General features: G+C 37.0%; 1 protein-coding gene across 2 annotated transcripts in view; it reads left to right on the plus strand.

Moving 5' to 3' along the window:
• UNC13C (unc-13 homolog C) overlaps positions 1 to 23,063 on the plus strand; it is a 178,470-nt gene that overhangs the window by 75,386 nt on the left and 80,021 nt on the right. For both annotated transcript variants that reach the window (XM_027800121.2, XM_027800123.2), the window contains exons 10-15: positions 1,109 to 1,224; positions 2,629 to 2,792; positions 11,562 to 11,712; positions 15,117 to 15,185; positions 16,563 to 16,652; positions 17,652 to 17,780. In XM_027800121.2, the coding sequence (XP_027655922.2) occupies positions 1,109 to 1,224; positions 2,629 to 2,792; positions 11,562 to 11,712; positions 15,117 to 15,185; positions 16,563 to 16,652; positions 17,652 to 17,780 (719 nt within the window). The remainder of the gene's footprint in view (positions 1 to 1,108; positions 1,225 to 2,628; positions 2,793 to 11,561; positions 11,713 to 15,116; positions 15,186 to 16,562; positions 16,653 to 17,651; positions 17,781 to 23,063) is intronic.

A 23,063-nucleotide genomic window follows, 5' to 3' on the forward strand; every position in this document is an offset into this window, starting at 1 on the left:
CCCACACCAGAGCAGGTGAATGCCCAAAAGAGGCTGTCATCCATGGGAAGCACAAGCTGGAGCAGCTCCTGGCAGGACCTGTGGCCCTGTGGAGAGGGTAGCCCAGGCTGGAGCAGGTTTGCTGGCCGGGCTTGTGACCCCTTGGGGGACCCACACTGGAGCAGTCTGTGCCTCAAGGATGGCACCCACCAGGAGGAAACCACACTGGGGCAGTACATGAAGAACCGCAGCCTGTGGGAAGGATCAGGTTAGAGAAGTTCTTGGAGGGCTGTCTCCCATGGGACAGACCCCCCACGCTGGAGCAGGGTGTGAGCTGGAGTGTGAGGAGTCCTCCCACTGAGGAAGGAGCAGCAGAAACATGTGCTGACCTGACCCCAACCCCCATTCCCCATCCCCCTGCACCGCTGAAGGGGAGGAGGCAGAGGAAATTGCGAGTAAAGATAAGCCCAGGAAGAAGACCTGGGCGGGTGGGGGGAAGATGTTCTTTAAGATTTAAGATTTAGGTTTAGCTCTCATTATCCTACTCTGATTTGATTGGTAATAAATAAAATTTTCCCCAAGTTGAGTCTGTTTTGCCCATTGATGATAACTGCTGAATGATCCCTCCCTGCACTTTTCTCCACCCACGAGCCTTCCATTATATTTTCCCTCCCTTGTCTGGCTGAGAAGGGGAGCGATGGAGCAGCTTTGGCAGGCACCCAGTGTCCAGCCAGGATCAACCCACCACACCCAGACACAGTGGTTCAGGTTGTCGCTAAAGTCCTCATAACTAAGGGAAAATATCAGTAATGAAAATAATAATAACTAGTACAGTTACCAGCTCGAAAATAGAAATAATTTCTATTGAAAAGGGGAAAGTGTCAAATAAAATGTTGTGCAGCCTGGTTTGAATTTGGCAAATAAAATAAGAAAGATTCTTTCCTTCATAGTTTGGAATTCTGCTTAATGGCTTGAACCATGTGTGGAGGTATTAAAAAAAAATCTCTTGTTTTTCACAGCAGGTCTTTCTGGCTTTAAAAACATTATTAAGTTAGAATGATTTATGCAAGCTCATATGATATATATGTGTTCTTGGTAGTTACTAATATATTGGTTTTCTTCTCTTCAGAAAAGCGAACAGATAAATCAGCTGTCTCTGGTGCCATTAGATTGAAAATCAACGTTGAAATAAAAGGAGAGGAGAAAGTTGCTCCCTACCACATGCAGTACACCTGTCTACATGAGGTATGTTGGCAAAGTTAAGGAAAAAAAGCTACAGAACGTTAGTATCTACGCCGCAGGACAAGTTTATGTTAGATATCCCACCTTGTACTGCTGATGGCATACCAGGCTCAGAGTCAAAGGCAGAACAATGTATTGCCAACAGATCATTCCTGCCAGCAGGAATCAGAATAAGAAGAGGGGGAGTCAGCTAAGTTCTCCCTGTGCTGTATTTTGGTTTAGTGTTTTGGTGCTCCATACGTTGTTGCTAACATCAGGAAGATACAACCATTTCTGTGTATTATAGAAACATAGCTATTAATTGTAAAGGACTTCTTTCCTGCTGCGTTAATCCATATTTTGCAGAGAGTGAGAAAAAGCAGAAGTACACACAATATAAAATTTTGTTCTCCTGTTGTCTAGATTAATTTTTTCAATATTGAAAAAAAAAATCATCACTGATAAACCAATGTGTATTTTGAAAGATTTTCTTGTACTTGATTCCTCTTCCCTCAAACAGTGATGCGCATTGAAGTTCTATTAAAAAAATACAAGTATTTTCTGAAGGCTGGTACTAGTACATGGCTGAAAGCTCAGCACTAATATATATTAGGGCATTTGTGCTCACAGATTTTGACCTGATATTGTAAAGTTGCAACCTGTGACATAAATGGCAAAATGTTGTTGCTTTAAGGTAATCCACGTGACAGTTATGTCTATTTACCAAAAGCAAAACTTTTTCAATATTTTGGTGGTTTTTTTGGAAATAAAAGTCTGTTGGTCATTTTTTAGATACATATGGAGCAAGGTAATCTGAGAATTATTCTGTGACATTAACATTAAATTAAATACTAGCTTTGGTCCTAAGATTGCTAAATCTAAAATTTATAGCGTGCCTTTCACTACCTGAGAGGCTTATGCACTATTTCTGATATGTTTCCTGTAACTTACAGTTCTTAAATAATGAATTTTAAATTTATTGGTCACAGATCCAATTGAAGGTGAAAGACTATGTAGTGAGCATTTTAAACATCACAATTTCATTCATTAGCAAGGGCATATGATAGAGAAGAGAAAGTTTCTGCACAATTTTATGTTGTAGTCTCTCTGTGCCAGTTAACTGATGTGACCTTATATCAAGGAGATGGATCAATGTGCTGAATCACAAGCCTGCACTACCAGAGTTCTGTTACAAAAAGCATGTTTAGAGTCTTGGGGGGGGGGGGGGGGGGGTGGGGGGGGTGGAGTGTTGTATCAAATGATGACTAGTTACTGCCATTCTTCAGCAAATTTAAAAGAAACAAAACCAAGAAACTAAAAACCCCAAACAGCCAACAATGAACATATTGATGCCTATTATATAGGATATCCTTTCAGACTGCTACTTAAAAGCTGCAAATTCCTATTTGAAATATTTCTTACATTTAGAATCTGTTCCATTACTTGACGGAAGTTAAATCTAATGGTGTTGTAAAAATCCCTGAAGTGAGAGGTGATGAAGCCTGGAAGGTGTACTTTGATGATGCTGCACAAGAAATTGTGGATGAATTTGCAATGCGCTATGGAATTGAAGATATTTATCAAGCTATGACGTAAGTATAATGTTTGGTTTTCTGCTCAACTGTCAAGAATGTGTTTGAGGGAAGTGATGGGTTTCAAGCCTTCATGCTTTTGTTCTCCATTTCACTCCCATTCCTGATCTAAAATTCTTATCGTTTTTGTCCATCTGGTTCTCATTGAAGTGCTTCTCACCTGCAATAGGATTAAAGTAATTTATAAGCTGTTACTAGTATTACCACTAATGCATTTCTCAATACTTATGATCCTGATATGTGGCAAGGATCAGAAGGACTTCTGCTGTTTCAGATGGGATTAGAATGGTAGAACAGGGTTTCACTCTGTACGCCTTTCTAAGAGTACAGAAATCATCACAGAACACCAGCAATGGCTATAGTAAACTTCCATAGTATACGTAAATAATTCATGCAAACCATTTTTGATGGTATTAAAGCCTGTTGCCACATTATCTGTACTAAAGTAGCTGTCTGATCACTTTAGAACACAACACCACTGAGCATAGAGGCCTGGGGATACAAAAGCTCCATTCATGTATTCTTAATTTTTCCATTGAAATGTCTGCCAGCAAAAAAGACTGTATTCTGCTTCTATTGCAGCCATAGGAAAGCAGAGGACTCCCAGTGTCCTCTAAAGAAGAAATACAGACTTTTTTCCCTCTAGAAAGCTGATATGGAATTTTTAATCAGAACATGTATCTTGTTTCCTCCATCTCTTTACAGTACATACTAAAAAAACTATCTTAAATATAAGGGCACGTAAACATGTGAAGATTTATTTTTATTGCAGGATATGACAACACCATCTGCTGTTGCAATGGACATGTTTATATAGCTTATTGTAAATTATTGTACTGTACATCTATAAAATAGAAAGGTAGAGCATGTATTTGGAATCTATAGGGTTTTAATGCTCTTCCTCCAAGGACCTTAAACAATATTGCACAAAATAATTAATTAAGCTTAGGTTCCTTTGTGGTATTGTATATCTATCTGTACTACCTATGAAGGAACTCATGCATTGAGTTTCATGAATATTTGGGGGTTTGTGTTTCACTTCTCTTTAGCCATGTATGTCTTTACATCTTGATTAAGTGGTGTTACTTATTAACTATCTCAGTATTATAATTTAGATTTGGTATGCCATTTTTACCAAAATGTTAATCTCTGAAATGGTAGGGTTGTTCCTGCTGTATGTATCAAAATGAATTCATTTTTATGAGATGAATTCTCAAGAGCTATTGATGCCAAGGGAGGGCTGTTACTACTGTTTTGCTTAGGAAATAAAGCAGGACTGATTTAGCATCAGTGTTTCCTCTTAACTATAACCCCAGTAGTTGGTTATCTCAATACAACATGCCTGTATTTTTGATGGACAACCTCAACTGAAAAGTTCTTTTGAAGTTTCTTTTCCTTCGTCTCTTAATGAATGCCAGTACTCTGAAATTTTCCAGAGAAAGTTTGAAACTAATTTTAGAAATTCAAAGTCAGCATTACAAAAATAGCAATATAATTGACATGTGAGTGTTAAAAGATTTTTTTATTTAACAGTGTTCGAAATGGACAAGTTACATTGTCATATAAAGATACTTTATTCTTACAGAACATAATATACCAGATATTCATGAAAAGGAAGTGCATTTAGTCTGCACATCTAAGATGCAGCTGAGCAAGGACTGCAACACATTTTTCAGGAATGCTTACTCAAAAATTCTAACCAAGCCATTTCACATTGAGTGACCCACTTTGGTTTGCCCTCTTTTTGTTCTTGCTTTCTTCTGTACCTTTTCTACCAAAATTCCTTGCTGTTAACAGCTGCAAACCAGGCATTTGAAGGCAGGTGTAATAAGAAAGTTATTTCAGTATTGGTAGTCACAGGTAATTTACATAGGAAATAAAAGCTAAGATTTCGTTGCCCTGTTACGCATGTCCATTTATGTTTTAAAATGTTGCATGTTAACAATGAGCAACCCCTATTTGAGGGGTAGGCCACTTCCTATTTAAGTTAGGAGTAAAATCAATAATCAGTGTAATCTCAAATAATACTTGGAGAAGAATACGTATCCAGGTGCATTGTTTTCCTGATTAATCTGCAGACATGTCTCTTGGAGCACGCAGACTTTGGGGACGAGAGTAGTGAAGACAGTAGTTCTGCCATGGGGAATTTTCTTTTGGACTATTATCTGTTGGTTTTATTTGCGTTTATGAGATCACCTTATTCTCCTGGAACAACATTAATGGCTGGGAGAAAATGTGCAGCTTCTTGATTTGGAAAATAGAATAATCTATTTCCATTTGGTTATGATGTGCTTCTAGTAAAGTAAAAGTAATTTTCTACCATACAACAGAGACAGAATTTGAATTTAATCACTTGGCCCAAAGGAATATTATGTAAGCATTTTATGCTTGAGAATCTCGTTTCAGAGTATTTCTGTTGCATTTCTCATAATAACATTGTAAATTAAAATGTTTGCATTTGTAAATGCAAGACTGAGTGTGCTTTGATAGCCCATGATCCAGACCCCAGAGAGTATCCACGTGCTTCTTATGCACTGTATCAGGCTGAAGTGAATTTTAGGGTGTTGCTAATGAGGTGTTCTTTTTGTCTGAATGTAATTTTTTAAATTCATATTTGTTTGCAGTTTTTAAATTACCTATTATATAAAGTTTTACTGCCACTTAATGGTAGGCAGTTTTGACCCTTTTAGATGTGGGTAGACAGCATATGCTGGAGTGGGAACATATGCCATTCTGCATTTCTGAACACAACGTAAATCTGATTAAGCCTCCCTACAGTACCACTTCCTAGAATAATTTGGCATTCTGTTCTGCTATGGTAATAAACAACCCCACTTGTCTATCATTGCAGGTTCATACTGGCAGCTTTTTTATCTGTGACCATCCTAGTAAACCCCAGTGATTTGTTTCTGGCTCTCACGTTAACATTTATTTATATTTATTCCTTTAGAGCACAGAAATAATATTTCAAAAGGATAGCCTTGATTTTTCCAAATACACCAAGTATACTCATCAACCACAATTGTGGCAGCTCAGCAAAGATAAACAATAATTTCGATCAGTTTATTGTTTCAGTGCCTGACCGCTTCATGGAAAATCGGTCCAATAGGTGACTGACTAAAAGTCCTGAAGACATAAAGCTCAAGCTCTTTTCCTCTCTCAACCAGCATCAGCAAAGAATTTCTGCATTTTCTGTGATTTAAAACATGCCACGTGTGAGTTAGTCTAGATCAGAGGGAGGTTACCTGTGCACCATCAAAGATCTACTGGAATGTGTGTATCAACTGAAAAGATATCATATAGATGGTTACTTTTCTGCTTGAGTCATTGTCCCCAGTGAGACCTTTTTCATTAAACTTATAAAGAGAATGAATTCAAGTGTGATTGCACCCGTTATTGGAGATGTCTACATTTTTATGAAACTAAATAGAGACAATTCTTCCCTAAAGGATGCCTGCTTAGATGGGATGTCTTACTCTCAAGATATGGATTCTAACTGCCCAGTTCCTAAGCACAGAAATATGCTGTTAGGTTACCAGATATGGAATTCATGTGAATATAAAATCACCCATTGACCCAAATCCAAAATACAATACAAAGACTGCATGTGTTGCACTAACTGCAGCTTTTTGAAAAGTCTTGACTGTATAGATTCCATAATCCACTCTTCTTATAATTATTATATTCCTCCACTCCTTGTGGAGTCTGAATTGGAAAAAGAATCAAAGAAAATTACAGCAATTCTTATATGGGTCAGAAGAGGTGGGGTTTTTGTGATAAACAGCAGCCACATAGACTCTGTTAACTACACAAATGGTATGTGTATAGTCCCAAAAGTCAAAGCACACGTGTGAGAGAATAGGAAAGAAAATAGATATGACAGAAAACAGACTAACAAAAACAGAACAGCAGCTCAGTGATCCAGCTGGCCTTTATTTTGATGACTGTATTGATGGATGGTGATTTATGCTGTAAATTCAATGTCTGGAAGGAATCGTATTGGAAGTTTATCTACATATATTAAGCCACGCCTCCACCACCAAAAAAAAAATTTTCTTCCTCTCATTCATCTGTCAACATAGTCTATTTCTCTTTAGAAGGCAAAAAGCAAAGCACGAATCAAAACAGTATTTGGCTAGACACTGACATTATACAAGATGTCAGCATCCTGGATTTACTGCGTAGTGGAATCAAGTGCAATAAAAGCTCTATTAAGATCTCCGCTTCTCACTGGCAAGAGTGTCACCACAGGTAGAACCTAATGCTTCTAAATCAGCAACATAGTTCTCACTCCAGCAGGTTAATGGGCATTAACTATGCCATCTTGTTCTCCTGCTAGCCTTCAGTTAATGTGGCTGCATTGCAAAAAGCACACAAATCACCCATTAAAGTAATTTTCATTGATAGTATTTGCTTTCTGAGTACAGCACATTAATTAGCCTTCTTTCTTTGCCGAGTCACACTAGCAGAAAAACTGGAAGAATCACAGGCACTGCATGTTGGTCAGGAAGTTGCATGGTAAGAAAGTTGAGGCAAGCAGGCCTAGTTTTAGACACATGACTCTAACTTAAACAATGCATATTACTCTGAAATATATGAGACATAGCAATGGTTGCTGTGACATCATATGCCCATTAGGAATGGTTAATAACTCCTGCCACTGGCTGCTGTTTTCAGATGCCTACAAAAACACGGAAGTTTCCTCTTTCTTTTATTTTAGCAAGCAGAAGGAAATGGGTTATCAGCACTCTGAGTCATGACCCATATTGCCTGTGATAAACTTAATAGGTCCTGTGAATTTTAGAGATCTTAATTAAATGAAGGAGAGAAGCAAAAATTCACATAACCTGTCACTTGACACAGATGTTTTATCATCAATTTCACTAACCAAATTACAGGTAGAACAGTTTAGTACTGTAATAAGGACATACACTACATCAATAGGTTTAAATTTTCCTTACAACAATTCGGTACAATTTGGGTCTATTTTCAAGACAAGAGCTCAGTCCAGGTCTTGAGTAGCTCAATGTGAAGTCATTAGAAGAACCTGCATAAGACAACTCGCTGAACTTGAGATGTTGACCCCAACTATTTTTGCAGTTTGTCATGTTTCCTGTGGGCAGCTGATAACAGTCTCAATGGCTTCTCACACTGACTGCTGCTGACTGCCCCTTTTGTCTGCCTCCTCCCTTCAGCAGGGCATGTTACAGGTGTGACTCTAAGGCAAGTGGGGTTATTACTGCCTTAACTCCAGCTTGGGGTTCTTCATGCGCTAAGGATCTTTAGGTCCACTAGAAGATTTTTGGAAATTAAAGGTGAATGGTAAAAGTATATCTTAATTATTTTGGTGTCAGTTTTTAAAAAGACAGTTCTGATAATCGCATTTTCAAAATGCATGTGATGAATAGACCAGGTGAGATTTCTATTAACTTTACAGGTTACCTGAAACTGGTGAGAATCACCTGACATCACTGTTGTAGTTTACACAAAGGAAATTGTTCTACTTGATAATAAACATGATATACAATGAAAGATTTTCCTGAGGAGCAGATAGCTGTGTTACACTTGTTCACTTTGCAGTATTTAAAAGCACTTCTGAAAAACGCTGGCAATGAATGAAAGGTTTGGTAGTATTGTCCCTGTGACCCACATAGCTGGCAATGCTGAGTTCAAGTGCTGGCCCATGTGATTGATTGGCTGTGTAGATTTGCGCAGTTTCTCTTAATTTTGTAAAACAGAGGTAGTAGCGCTTAGTGATCTATCTTACAGGAATGCTGAGACATATTTGCAAAGCACTTTGAACATGTCTACTATGACACAAATTTTAAGTGTCACTATATATTGGTGCAAGACTATGTGATACATAAATCCAGCTCAAAAATACTTTAAAGAGATTCTAATGCAGGGGTCCTCAAACTTTTTAACCAGGGGGCTGGCACGTGGGTGAAGTGGCAGGCAGTCATCTGCGGCTGCTTGGTTTCCCCCCCCAACCCCCGGCGGGGTGGGGTGGGGGTCTGTAAATACCGGGGGCCGGATTGAGGACCCTGGGGGGCTGTATCCAGCCCGCGGGCCCTAGTTTGAGGACCCCTGGTTTAATGCTAGAGAAAGCCCAAAAAGTGGGTCTCCTGGCTTGGTCTGGAAGGGCTGCAAATACAGAGATACCCCATACATGAGAATTGTAGCCCTAGAATCTCTTTAATATGAGCCTGCCTCTCCTGCCTCCTGTCCCCAATTGGATCCCTTCTCTTCCAGTCTCCTTGCCCAGTCAGGTAAACTAGAAAATCCAAAAATTATTCAGCTTCTCAGTTTAGCTTTGGAGTAGGATTAAGGGCTTGATTCATACCTAGTATCCACTCCTGTTGAAATCTTATGTCCTTAATACTTCAGAGACTTTGGATGATACTTAAAAGTAGTAAAATATGAATATGTGCTGGGATTTTCTTTAGGTATTTGCACATGCATAATGAAGGACTTGTTTTTTTTCTTGGGAGTTACGACTTAAATTATAAGAGGATTTATTTTGAGTGAGATGCAAAAGAGTTAGAAAATTACAATTTTAGAAGTTTTCCAGCCAACTACTTTTCAATTACAGGGTCAGTTGTTATACATCTCTTCTACTTTTTTTTTTTTAGAAAAAAAGAATGAAATAGTTGAATTTATGGATCACACACATGTTTTGAGCACTCAGTGGTAATTAAAACACACTTTACACCTAGGATGAGTCTGAAACTTTTGTCCTGTGGTGACCATAGTGATCACCTAACTGTAGGTGGATGTGTTTACTATCAAGCAAGTAGCTTGATAATCAGAGAGCAGCTGATTCTATTTCAAATGTCTTAGAGGTTCTCTAGTCTGTTTCATTGACTATGGCTGTTGAGGAGAGCAGTTTGGCCAATAATTTTATGGTGTTCATTTCTGATAACCATTCAGGTATCAGATAAGCTAGGTATCAGGTATGTTAATGAAGACTGATTCCTGAGCCTGGACACTGGGGAGTTTGGCAGTTTTCTTCCTTTTTAGCATATCTGTGACCTGACACAGGTTTCTGAAGTAAACATTACAATTTAGATGTCTCGTTTGCAAAGTAAATGAAACTTGGAGAGGGCTTGGAGTGATGTGAGGTACTGACAGCCCAGAGCAATGTTTTAGCCCTATTTCTGAATCTATAGATGAGCTTCTGTAGTAAGAGTCTGTGCACCGTGAGAGGAGAACTGGAAAAGCAGAAGCAAGACAGACTTTGCCTGCTGTCTTCTACTGGCTTACTCCATTTTCCCAATTTCCCTTTTAAAAACTATAGGCTAGCAGAAGTATGAGTTGTTTGGCAGTCAAGAAACCGCAGATCACCTCAAAGGGTTATAAAAAAGGCATCAGCAAATACACAAAGTCAGTGGCATGGGGCACCCTAGGAAAAAATATCTGAAAGCAGGAATATGATGAACAGGGTCAGTGACAAGAGCACAAGGCAAGTCTCGGAATGAAGGAATTGAGAGGACTGCCGAGACAGTAGGAGGATATCAGAAAGCATGGTGTAGGTAGAGTTTGTGTGCAGGCTTGCAAGAAAGTATAAAGAGCTCATTTTTTATAACTTTAGGAACAGGAATCCAAATACAAGATACAAAAAATCTTGAATGACATTGCTGGGACATTGTCTGGGCAGTGGCACCATTTGAGGGTTCGTGGGTTAAGCTCAGCAGGATGGAGTTCAGTTGTACCTTGTGTTAATTTTTCTCTTGGATGGGTACTAGGGCCCAGGTGGTTCAGGCCCAGCACACTGCTCTGCCTTATGCTCCCAAGGAGAAACAGTCAAGAGGAGCCAGAGACTCCAGCAAAGAGAAGCATGCTGCCAAAATCAGGGCCTTCGGACATGCAGAGAGCTCCAGTTATTGGAGTTTCTTCATCGTCTTCTCTTTGACTGTATATTCATTTTCACTATCTTCTTTGCTTAGTCCCCCTCAGTCTCTTTCACGTCTCTATACAATTACTCTTTACCCCATTATCTCCCTCCCAGTCCTGCCTAACTATAAATCTTGAAATTAAGGTTTTATGTTTCACAATGATGTTGTTCGCTCTCATGGGTTAGATCTTTTATCCATCTTATCTCATGTTTTTTATGTTGTAAGCTCTTTGTTATAAGCAGGCATCTTCTGTTGTTTTAAACAGATAAACAGTGCTGTTACGTTGCAGCTCTGGTTTTGGCTGGTTCCAGTTTAACAGACTGATTACCTAAATTTTACTGGCCTGAATCAAAGTGGAACAGTTTCAGATATGGCCTAAATCAAATGAAGGTGAACACAGTTGCTTGGTGCCTCACTACTCGTTAATAATGTAGCCTAAAATACAAGCCACGTTAAAATGCTGGTTTGAGTCTTTTTGTTGGCACCAGTTAAATCCTCCTCCACCAGAGCATAGATGTCTTGCAGCCTTTTATGATTGTAAGTTCACGTTTGATTTTAAGTTTGTGTTCAATAATGAATGTTTTGCTTAACAGCAATTGTTAAACCATGGTTTTGTATTTAGGATTAACAGAGTGAGAAGCAAATGTGCATCTTTTTGTGTTCAATGTGAAAATATCAGTCTGCAACAGTGTGCAACAAGAAAATAACAGTGTGCAATTATATCAAGTATGTCTGGATTTTCCTCAAATATTTCTGTGCAGTTGTCCATGAGGTAGCTTGAAAGCTACATCATTGGAGCCAAAAAGAAATTGTGGTGAGAGGAAGAGCAGAATCTTTGCCGTTTTTAATAACTGTCAATCTGTTTGAATTGTAGGCACTTTTCCTGTCTGTCTTCTAAATATATGTGCCCTGGTGTTCCAGCAGTTATGAGTACATTGTTGGCCAATATAAATGCTTTCTATGCTCATACTACGGCAGCAACGAATGTATCTGCTTCAGACCGGTTTGCTGCTACTAACTTCGGGGTAAGTAGACTTTTTTAATAGCATATCTAGTCCTCATTCTTTTTTTCTAATACATGATACCATATTAACTTTTAAATTCAAAATTTTTTAAAAGTTGGTCTTTTAAAGAATAAGAGTTGCTGTTAGCTTTTGAAAATTTTACCCTGAGTCTCTAAAATCAGTCATTATAAAAGCTGGAGAAGATACTGTTCAGTTCTTTACATAGTGAAACGTAAGGCATATAGTGTAGAAATTACTGGCACACATTCATAGTACTAAAATCTTCAACAATCCGTTTTTGGTTTTATTGCAGCGGGGCTTGCAAACTAACTGCGCTAGACTATCAGTTGCAGTTTGCTTTCTTAGGGTGTGTCATCAGTGAGCTCATATTAACCTAATGGATTTAGCCATAAGTACTATTCTTCTTCTCAAAACAGCCTATAATGATGGACTCTTATTTTTGCTGAAATAATGGTGCACTGTCCAAACCTGGATGTAGGTATTTGAGATTGTAGGAGGAATACCAGGATGTGGTAGCACTTTTTTTGTTGTTGCTAACTTTCATTCTGTGGGTAAGTATCTCACAGTGTAGACTTCCTAGTCTTTGAACATGATAAAAAATAAGATTCATTCACTCTGTATTCTAATCTGCTCACCTACACTCATTGGGGAGTTGAGAGCAATAATTCAAAGAGATTGCTTTCATATCACTACTATTACACGTGATACAGTCAGAGATAAGGGTATAAATACAATTTAATGCTGAAAAATGCATTCATTCCTGGTTGGGGTTTTTTTGGCTGTTATTTGTATGGCCAATATTAAAGCTTTTTTTCATTTAACAGTAGCTATGAACTCTTGATAATATTTTGTAAAATATCATTTATTGACACAAAATAAAATATCAAACATAATTACAATTTATTAAATACAAATTATAGTTGTTTGAAGTAGTGTTAGAGGTAATAATGCTCTTCTCCAGTATTAAGAATAATAGAAACATTATGAATTTCAGGATTTTCAAGACAACGTTATGAAATTATACATTTGGAGTAGTAAAACAAGAAAGACATAATTCTGGTTTTGCTTTTGTCTTCCCATCAGAAGTCAAAAACACAATTATCAGACTGTGCTCAGTAAAGTAATTCAGTCCATGCCTGGAAAAAAGTATAAATGTTTAGTTTTGTAAAGAAAATTTGCACTGGATGCTAAAACAAATTTGGATTTGTAGCAGTATATTAAGTAAAGCATTCCTGCGTAATTTTTTAATACAAGGTCTCAGATAGTTGAAGCTAAATATTAGCTTGCATTGCATGCCCAAGTACCTTTGAGATAGAACATGTATCTATAAAACCCACTTTGTGTAGTAATAATACCAAAGATTGATTTTTTTTGTATTATTGCTAAATCCTGAATGTTCTTAGGATCTGCTGCTACTGCTTACAGCTGTAAATAGTCAACCATTAGTTCTAAATACTCCTAAAGCAGTACAAATATTAATGTATTTTCAAATCTAAGTCATTGAGTCTGTAAAAAATTTTAAAAATCCATTAAGTCATTGTTTTCACATCCATTCAGTTTTGGATTTTTTTTTTAAAGTATTTACTCTAAATACCAATTTATTTATTTTTCTTTTAAATGTTAAACCTGGTGGAAGTACGCACATATAAATGTCCCCAGGGCTGGGTCTTTAGTTTGGAGACAGCATGTTCTTGAACAGGAGCTTTCTCTCCTGCTGCTAGGAGTTTGCTTTGAAAGACGAATATTAACATTGCTCCATTACCATAAAGTAAAAAAGTTTTATAGATGAAAAGCACTATCAGAATATTTATGATTTAATTATTGTATTACCATTGCAGCACAATATTGCTATGTTCTTATTTAATAAACTACTTCTTTTATAAGCTAATCAATGGTTTATTATGGAATGACTCTACATCTCTGTTGATACAAGGCTACTCTCAATGTTCAAGGTCTATTAGACTTTTGAGTTTGATCCAGCTTTTGAAATTTAGAATGTTTTGCTGGATTTTCTGTTCTTTTTTTTCTCCACTTTTCTAACGATCGGAACTACTTTATCCTCAGATTGGACAGAGATTAAGTCCTCTCTCTGATGTTAATGCCAGTTTACCTTTGACGCAAATTCCAATCCAATTCAGAGTTCAACAGATGGATGGAAAGACAGTAGTAAGCATCACTAATAGAGATTTGGAGCTCTTTTTTCAAACAATTGACTTATAGGCAAAATATTAGATTATTTTTCTCTCTTGGGTAAAAGGGCATTTGTTAGTGGATAGCTGCACATCATTCATCAAAAAGAACATCTCAAATTCAAGTCCTCAGGCTACAGCTGGGAAGGATTTGACTGGCTGAATAGTTCAGTACGGATTTATAGAATGACAAAAAAGTTCCCTTTTGATTGATCCCTTCAGGGAACTGTGCCAAATTAGTGCCTTTTGGTGTAGGTTAGTGCTCCAGTGATGAGAGACAGTGCACAAAGAACTCTGTTTTCATAGTAGTGCGGCACGTATTTCAGGGGTGGTGTGAATACAATCATGCAGACTGAGAGCTTCCAGACCTTGCTGCTTCCACAAGCCTCCTGCTTTCATGTAGGCTGGCAAGGATTACTGCGGTTCTGTGCAGTGGGCTACGGAATATGTTCGAACTTGAAGACTGTTAATTGGAAACTCTAATTAGTATTACTTGAGGATGGCATGACTCATCTGCATGTCTCATAGCAAAATACTTTCACTGCACATTCAGCTGTCAAGATAACAAATTAATCTTCACATTTGAAAGGGAAAACTAACTGCATAGTACTACTTAGCTTATTCCTACAAAAGGCACTGTTTCTGAAGCATAATTTTCATTCATACTTTTACACCAAATTCTGCTGTAAATGAGCATCACTTTTTACACATTAAAGGAAGGGGGAAGTGCTTTCTCTAAGAGTTTAGGCAATTACAAGGCAAATATAAAAATTTAACAAGCTTATCTGCTTTAACAAGCCTAGCTAACACAACCTAACGCTTTGGACTTTATGCTGAATTGATGCTGGGTTTGCATTTTTGGTCAGAGACATCAGGAAATGCTTTTCAGTTTCTAGATATTTTGAGTTATTTAACAATGCATCATTTGTTAAGAAAGTAAAATGCTGCATAGGAAAGTCAATGTTACCTCACTAATGTTTTGCACAGCTGCACAGTGTTGAGTGTGTACCAGGTAAATCACAATATAGGATAGAAATGAAAAATAAAGTGAATGTTTCCTTGAAACACAGATATCTCAGACAAGCACTTCTATATGAAACAATGGAAAACAATCAATTTTCCTAGTTACGAATGGAAAGCAGATTTCTAAAAACCCACCAGTTACAGGAACTGCAAATTCTTATGCAACATATTGTTGTTGTTTTTTTTTTACAGAGGGAAAAGTTCATAAAACTGCTGGATCAGTTGCACAATTCTCTGAGGATTGATTTATCTAAATACAGGGTATGTGTAACATATTCTATCTAGAGGACAACTTAAATGTTTTTTCTTGTGAATATCCCTGTGGGATTTATCTGCTTAAAGAAGTTGTAGAGATTAATCCCTTTTTGGCATAGAAGCTGAAAATATTGAGTGCTGACGTAAGACCCCAAATTTTGGAACAAAAGTTTACAGAATTTAAGCAGTGTAACAACAATATTTTTCCAATTTAAAAAAAGTTATTCTTTTCATTGCAAAAGCTAAGAATGGTTCAAAGGTTGACCAGACATTCAAGAAAGAGTACAATTCAACAACTTCAGTTAAATTAATCCATATCTTGATTATGTTAATTTATCTGGGAATTGCCTTCACTGACTCGTGGTGCAAATTACAGTTACTGCTGTATTTGTTTTGAGAGACTCACATCTTTGCTGCAACTTCCATGCTAAGATCCTAGGAATCTTGAAAGAGACTTCACTCCTAATTTTTCTACATGGTAGGAATTCCAGTTTCATTTCTGCCTTATGGAAGCTCTTTCCACCGAGGTATGCTCCAAACCCAGCCTTTCAGGAAAGAAGCATGGACTGAGTACCTGCAAGTTATCATACCATTCTGAACTCCCTCTCCTTTTCCATTCCACTGGATCATGAATGGACGATACATACGCCATATAGGGCTCCATCAGCTATGACTCTCCTTTCAGCTTCTAGGAATGGCAGCCTCCAACTCAAGGATTTCTGTGTTCATCTGGTCTGCTTTCTAAATCTGAAGGAGAAAGGGAATAGGTAAAAGAACCTTAAGGTATCAGAGGTAGTAGAAGTTGCACATACTCAGTTTTTAAGACCATATCCTTTGTGCAGCAGATACGTTCATCCTAGGATCTTTTAATTTTGAAGGATGTTATCCAGATAATATAGGAGCATGAGAATATTTGGCTGTGTTAGTATGAAGCCATGATCGTAACGCTGCTTCCCATCAGTCTTCCTGTTAATCTAGAAATCATAGCAAATGTTTCATAGATTTCTTCATCAAGCTTACTACTGCATTTGTGCCTCCAAGTAGTTTATGTACCATGGAGAACCCATAAATTATTTTTATTAGCAACATTTTCCAGTCTTTTTGTAGTGTTTTGTACTCCATTAATGTTTTGGAATTATCACCGTATTTTAAATCATTCATATTACAAATACAGGAGCATTATCCAGAGGTGTTCCTATTCATGTTGAAGGGGTGCTTATCACTGACTTCCTTACAGGCAGGCTTCAGGTAACAGGTGGACATTTCTAATCCTTCCAAGCGGCATCTTTGTTTTCCCAGCGGTTTGTTTTTTTTTTCTTAGCTGTTCAAGGATCTTACCTGTAACTCCAATTTTACCTGATTCCTCTCTTCCTAATTCACCAGGATAATTTTCCTGCCAGTAATACTGAAAGACTCCAAGATCTAAAATCAACTGTGGACCTGCTTACCAGCATTACTTTTTTTCGAATGAAGGTATTGTCCTTTATTTGCACAATGGCTTAAAAAAAAAAAAAAAAAAAAAAAAAGCAGCTGTTGCCTTTTATTTTCCAGGAAAATCATACTCTAGTTAATGCTCTTAATTGATTCATCTGATTCAGTTTTAAATTAGATCTCTCAGCTTACTGAACATCATTGAGGTAAAGTCATCTTATTCATCCTTTGTATTAATAATGTGGTAAAAGCCATTATCTTTGAAAAATAAACAACCGTCTTTTGCATTTTTAACAATGATTTTTACATCTCCTGAAGGAAACAAAAAAAATACTTTTTTATTTAATTTAAAGTCAAGTCACATAAAGTAAACTCAGTTGAACTTCTTAGGAACACGTGTCATAGAATAGTGTTTTCCTGGTAGTTATAACTCTGCTCTCCTTACTTACTCCAGATGTTGATATCTAGGTGGTCAACTTCTAAAATATTTTTAGAACGGAATGGTACACATCAATATTACTGGATGAAAATACAGAAACAGAAAGCAGCGTTTGTCACAAAAGCATGTGATTTCACTGCATTAGGCACTACATAAGAATTAAAATAATCCATTAAGTTGAAGTTCAAATTAATGTATCCTAAAGTGTAATAAAAAGTGGAACCTATTGCTTTAAAAAGTGAAGAGCTATTTGGCTGATATTCAGAGGAAATTATATGGTTTAATTATTCCCTAAATAATAGAAAAACCTTTAGGTTTTCCACTAGAGGTGAAAACCCTTGGACACATATGCTTCTATCATCATACGAATACTTTCTTTCAAATAAAACTTAGTGATGCGATCTACTTGCTTAAATTAATATGGGTTTTAATGCATCTTTAAACTAAGATCACCTTAAGTCAACACAATTTTAAATATTTTTATCATTGCTATATTTAAACACTTTTCATCTTGTATTACAGAACTTTATTCATTGTAACACTTGGATTTTTTGCGTTCAATCTAATTCTGACAGTCTACCATTTATGAAATATTTTATTAGGTCCTTGAACTGCAGAGCCCACCTCGAGCCAGTACTGTGGTGAAAGACTGTGTAAGAGCTTGCCTGGACTCAACTTACAAATACATTTTTGACAATTGCTATGACCTCTACTTCCAGTTAGTTGATCAGGTAAGGCCAATATGAACTTGTTTCATGCTATTGCTCATTTATTATTGTTAGTTTACCATAAGTAAACACAAAGCATTCCAGTGTTCCTTCATATTAAAGCACTCAGGTTATTTTCATTTCATTTATGTTAGAAGGAGCAATATATCATAAATAAACCTACAGATGGCTATGAACTCTAAAATGTTTAACAAAATGAGTTTCAAAATGAACATGTTAATTCACAACTTGGTCATAATATTGGACCTAACTGTAAAATTGTCCAGGGGCTTTAGGGAATATGACATTAGATTGATTACTGTTCATTTAAGATCTGTAATTGGAAAATAAATTTTAAAAATGTATTATTTCACTTCAGTAGCTCTAGAAAAGAAGCATTACAATTTTTTGAAAATAATATATTGCCTTTCCAGCCTTATATTTTAACACCTGTGGTGCATACTTGGATCCAACCTTTAGTAATTGCTTCAAGGAAGTAAAGGAAAATTCTATAACATTTCTTAAAATTAGTCTGTCGGGCTGAACTATCAATGCAAAATAATTATAGCATTTGTTATATTCCAAATGCCATGCAAAAGCCTGGATAATGCTTTTGATTTTTTTTTCCTACAATATGGCCAGAGTTTATTCTGTAAGTAATATGAAAATTAAGAAATCTGTATCTGCAAAATTATACAACTGTCTAAAATGAGCATCACTGCTTTATTACATTACCTGTTGTTCCTTACTTCTGCCTTCTGGGTGGTACACTGAAAAATGGTATTTCAATGACTATTCCAGCCTTGAAAAGGGTGAATTAAGTTTTTCTGGCAAATACACAATTGCTGTGTAGTATATAATAGATGAGAACAGTCATATTACATGATAAAAGACCTCAAATTTTATCTGAAAGCACATTTCACTGGAATCCAAAATATTAATTCCTGTATTTCAGGAGAGGCAGTACATGCTATACATTCAAGTTTTTGGAAGTAAGAATTTATTTTCTAATGTTGGATTCCTGTCACATCAGAAAACTTATCTCTAGCTGCCAAGCTTTGAACATAAGAGTTTCTCACCAGCACCCATAGACACTCCATGCTCTGAGTGCTTGTGTATGTTTATTCTCCAACAGATGATGCTGTAAATGGAGAAGCAGTATAAATTAGCAGCAGCTTCAAACATCGCACATATTTGCCTTATGAAGTGTTCTGTTTTCCTGCTAGCAGTTACTCTGCAGCAATTTGATCTTGTCTTTTAAATATATTATGAGCTGTTGCTAGACAATCGCGTAAGTCTGCAGAGTTTATCGGCAGATGCTAGCTGTTTTAGTAAACAGTTAAAAGTGAAGTCATCTTACTTCTGCAAAGCATTGTGACGCATGCAAATGTTTATCTGTATTTTAAAATTTTCACTGTTTTCTGTGAAGTCATAGTTTAACCCATCTATTTTTAATTTATAGTTTAACCCATCTATTTTAACCCAACTATTATATAATGCAGTGATATTGTAGCCTTTCTAATTGGTAGAGAACGTAAAACAAGTTTAAAGTGATGTCTCTCTCCAGTTTATTTTTTTGGGGGGCAATGTCATTGCATTAATTTTCTCTTACACAACTCTACTTAATTAATGATAGAGTAATGCGAAGGCCTGAAAAAAATAAAAAAATCCACAAATATTCACTCAGCTGGAAAAGTTAATTAACTGCATTTCACTGTATTCGTATGCCTTTTCTATTCTCTTTCAGCAAGATTTCCAGCAGGTGAGTTTGTATGCAGAAACTTGAAGCAGGCAAGTGTCTATGGAGTTACGATCACTAGCAAGTACAAGACATTTTAGTGAAAATGTGCAATAAGCAAAATTTAAATTTAAGATAGCTAGTCCACATTCAAAATAACTCATCACTAACAGTAATCAAATGACAATCACATATCTTAATAACAGATAGCAAAACTTCGTTTCACAGCAAGTGAGATGCAATTCTAAGAAATACAATCAAACTGATATAGCTTTAATAGATATGAGTAAAATAATTGAAATTGCTACCTAAATTTTGCATCAGCTCTAGAATTGTACAAGAAAAGTGCCTTCTGCATTATCCTCTTATATTTTGCTACCAATGTATCTACGTATGCATTTAATTTTAGGAACAGCTAGGTATACAGCTTGGTGGAACCTATAGCACAGGAGGTTCGTGTTTTAGCTGCACAACTGAGATTTGAGCTGTGAGTAGTGAGAACTGGAGTCAATCAACCCCAAAGCAAGAAGAAATGGTTCATATGTAGGTCACCACCTGCTCTTACTCAGGGGAAAGACTGGCAGCTGTTCTCCTGCCAAGGCCCACTGCAGGTTCAGGGGTTTACCATGGTTCATTTCTTGCCTGAATCATATTGTGGATGATATTATGAAAAAGTGGAACGTAGACAGTCTACTTAAGGAGTAGTATTTCAACCTGGCCAGCAGTAGTAGGTTCCTGCACATTAGTATGTACTATCTCTGTATGTAACCTTTTGCATTTGCTTTTTGTCTTCAACCTAAAATTGTTAAAGATGCCTGCCACAGTATTTCTAGAAAATATTTAATGTCTGAATGTGTGTAATTGTCTGATTTTGGGGTGAAAATAGAACAATAAATGATGAAATTGAGGGTGCTTAAGTTGTAGTTTTGGAAAATTTATCACTGTTAAGAAGAGTAAGAAGTGAACCATAAAATAGGCTCAGCAATTCCCACTGCCTCTTTATTACTCGCTACCTTCATGCCAGAGAGACAACCACTGTTACAAAGCAAATACCTTGCAGCACTGTGTCACCCCTGGGGAACAGCAATATTTCCTGGAGTGAAGCATGGTAAATGTTAACAGTATGCAAAACGTCATACAACAGTCTCGTACCAGAATACAAAGAACAGCTGATGACATAAAGCAAATGAGTACTACAGATGATAAAACATGTGTTTTACTTGACGGTCTTACTGACACATATACTGACAATGTCCTCATTATTTGAGACAAAGCACTCTGATGAGGAATTACCTGATTCCTTATGCAGCAGATGCAGTATTTTCTCTTTTTAATTAACACTGATCTGAATTGGGAGCTAGCTGCTTTATATTAAAAAAAGAATGCCTTGAACTAGTAGTTTAGGAAGCACTTTGATAACCTTCTGACTTAATTTACAAATACGTCACTGTTTCTGTTTTCTTAAGACAACAAAAAGATTTTGAAAACTTGGCTGACACTCAAAATGACCGAAGTCCCTTCAATAATTCTTTTTGCAGTCTTCTCCACTGAGTGAAATCAATAAAATGCAAATCAAACTTCCTGTTCTCTGAAGAGCTCTTGATCACTACAAATCCTTTCATGACTGATACCACCAGTATACTGGAGAAAAACACTGGGATACTCTATATTTGACACCTGCTCAGCAGAATAGTGTTGAAACCTGATTTTGGAGACCTTTTCCTTCTGTCTGATACTTAGCTCTGTGTGTTGTCACAGTGAAGCATGGTGCAGAAGACCAGGAACTAACAACACAATAACTAGTTCTAGAACCAGGTGTTATACAGCTGTAGCAGCACAGTGCTCTTCCCTTGCAATTTATCTCTGCGTAGACATATAGCACCGTAGGTCAGGTCAGTAACGTACGATAGCCTAGCTTTTGGGAATCAGAGTTTCGGTATTAACACGATGCTGTAGATTATGCTGTAGATGCATGTGGATGGACGTACACTTTGAGAGCTGGCTCAGTCTTGCAGTACCCATCTGTGAGTCCCTGGTCACTTTTCCATTTGGGATGTACTTCTTTTTCGTTAATAAAAAATGACAAAGGATTAGTAGATTATTAATTTCTTATACAAATACTATAAGAATTGAATCATGAAGTATGTGCAGTAGTGAAAGCTGTTTATACCAGGGAGTCCTATTTTTCAGGCATGCAAATTTCAGTGCCAAGTAATATTTGTTGTGAGGCTCTTTGTTATATTCACATACTGCTGTAGATGCACTGAAAAGGTTCTAATGTCTTCAGATCTGGCATGCGGAGGGTACTTAGAGACCTATCCTTATGCAGTAGCATTGTTTTTGATGGGCAGCATGTCAGCCACTGTAATAGAAAAACCTTTGATAAGGTACTTTAGAACAGCAGAAAGATGCATTTTTGCTGTGATATTCCAAACCCCATGCTGAGACTTCCCTATCAGAGACAGACCAATTCTTACAGATAAAATTGCTTGTTAGAAGCTTGTTTGAGTACGCTAGGTAGAAAGTCAAGAGAATAGCTCATCATCCAGTGGCAGCACGGAGCTGGTAAAAGGGAAAGTAGGGAAAGCTGTAGAGCTTCAACCTTGAAGTAAGGAAGGGTGGTAGTGTTGTTATCAGAAGAGATGAACAAACAAACTGGTTTGCTATCCAAAGCCTTATACTCTTCAACTGTTTATGTTAACCCTAGGTGCATAGCAGTGAACTGTTGTCAGTTAATGTTAGATCTCAAGAAGACTGAAGACTTTTCAGTGCTGAAATCTGAATGCTGGTAAAGATTAGTTATTAATTAAAAACAATGAGCAAAAAACCCCTGAACTTTACCCAAAGCTTAAATAAAGATTCTCATAAACAATGAAAGTCTAATCAATATTTTTTGAGATTGCAGTTAATTCACAATCCAGCCCCTTTAGTTGTAAACATGTTTTTAAAAGTAGTTCGGATTTATAGCTCTTTGCAAACAGTTTCCTTTATTTATTGATCATTCACCATTTGTGTGCAGTTGCTTCGAGTCCAATTTGTGTCTGAATACTGGCAAAAGCAATTGCACATTGAAATCTGACCTTCCATAATACAGCTCCAGAGTGATGGCCACTAAACATTGACTTAGAATCGAGTGAAATGGAAACACTGACAATTCTGAGAAATCCACACACAGAGATTTCTGCATCTGAGTTTGTGACATACTTCCTGTAGGTTGATGATTATGGGGTAATTAGTAGTACAGCAATCACAGGACAGGCATCAATTCAGGAATGCAAAACCATGTGGCCTCCTGATTACACACTTGAGCTGAAGCCAAAGTACTTCAACCTCCTTTCTATCTAGGTTAACGTGATCATGCATGTATTCATCCGTGCTGTAAATAGACTTCTGTTTCCAAACAGAATATTCTAATAGTGAATGTCCTCTGAATGTCCTCACTACTGCATTTCATTTCCATCCTTCCCCTGTTTCATCTTTCATTTCTGATCACATTGTGGCCAAAAGATTAAGAGCATGAGACTGGCCATGCTACGTGAGATGAAAGATTCATCTGGCTTATCATCCTG

This window comes from Falco cherrug, chromosome 7 (assembly GCF_023634085.1).
Source record: "Falco cherrug isolate bFalChe1 chromosome 7, bFalChe1.pri, whole genome shotgun sequence".
NCBI lineage: Eukaryota > Metazoa > Chordata > Aves > Falconiformes > Falconidae > Falco > Falco cherrug.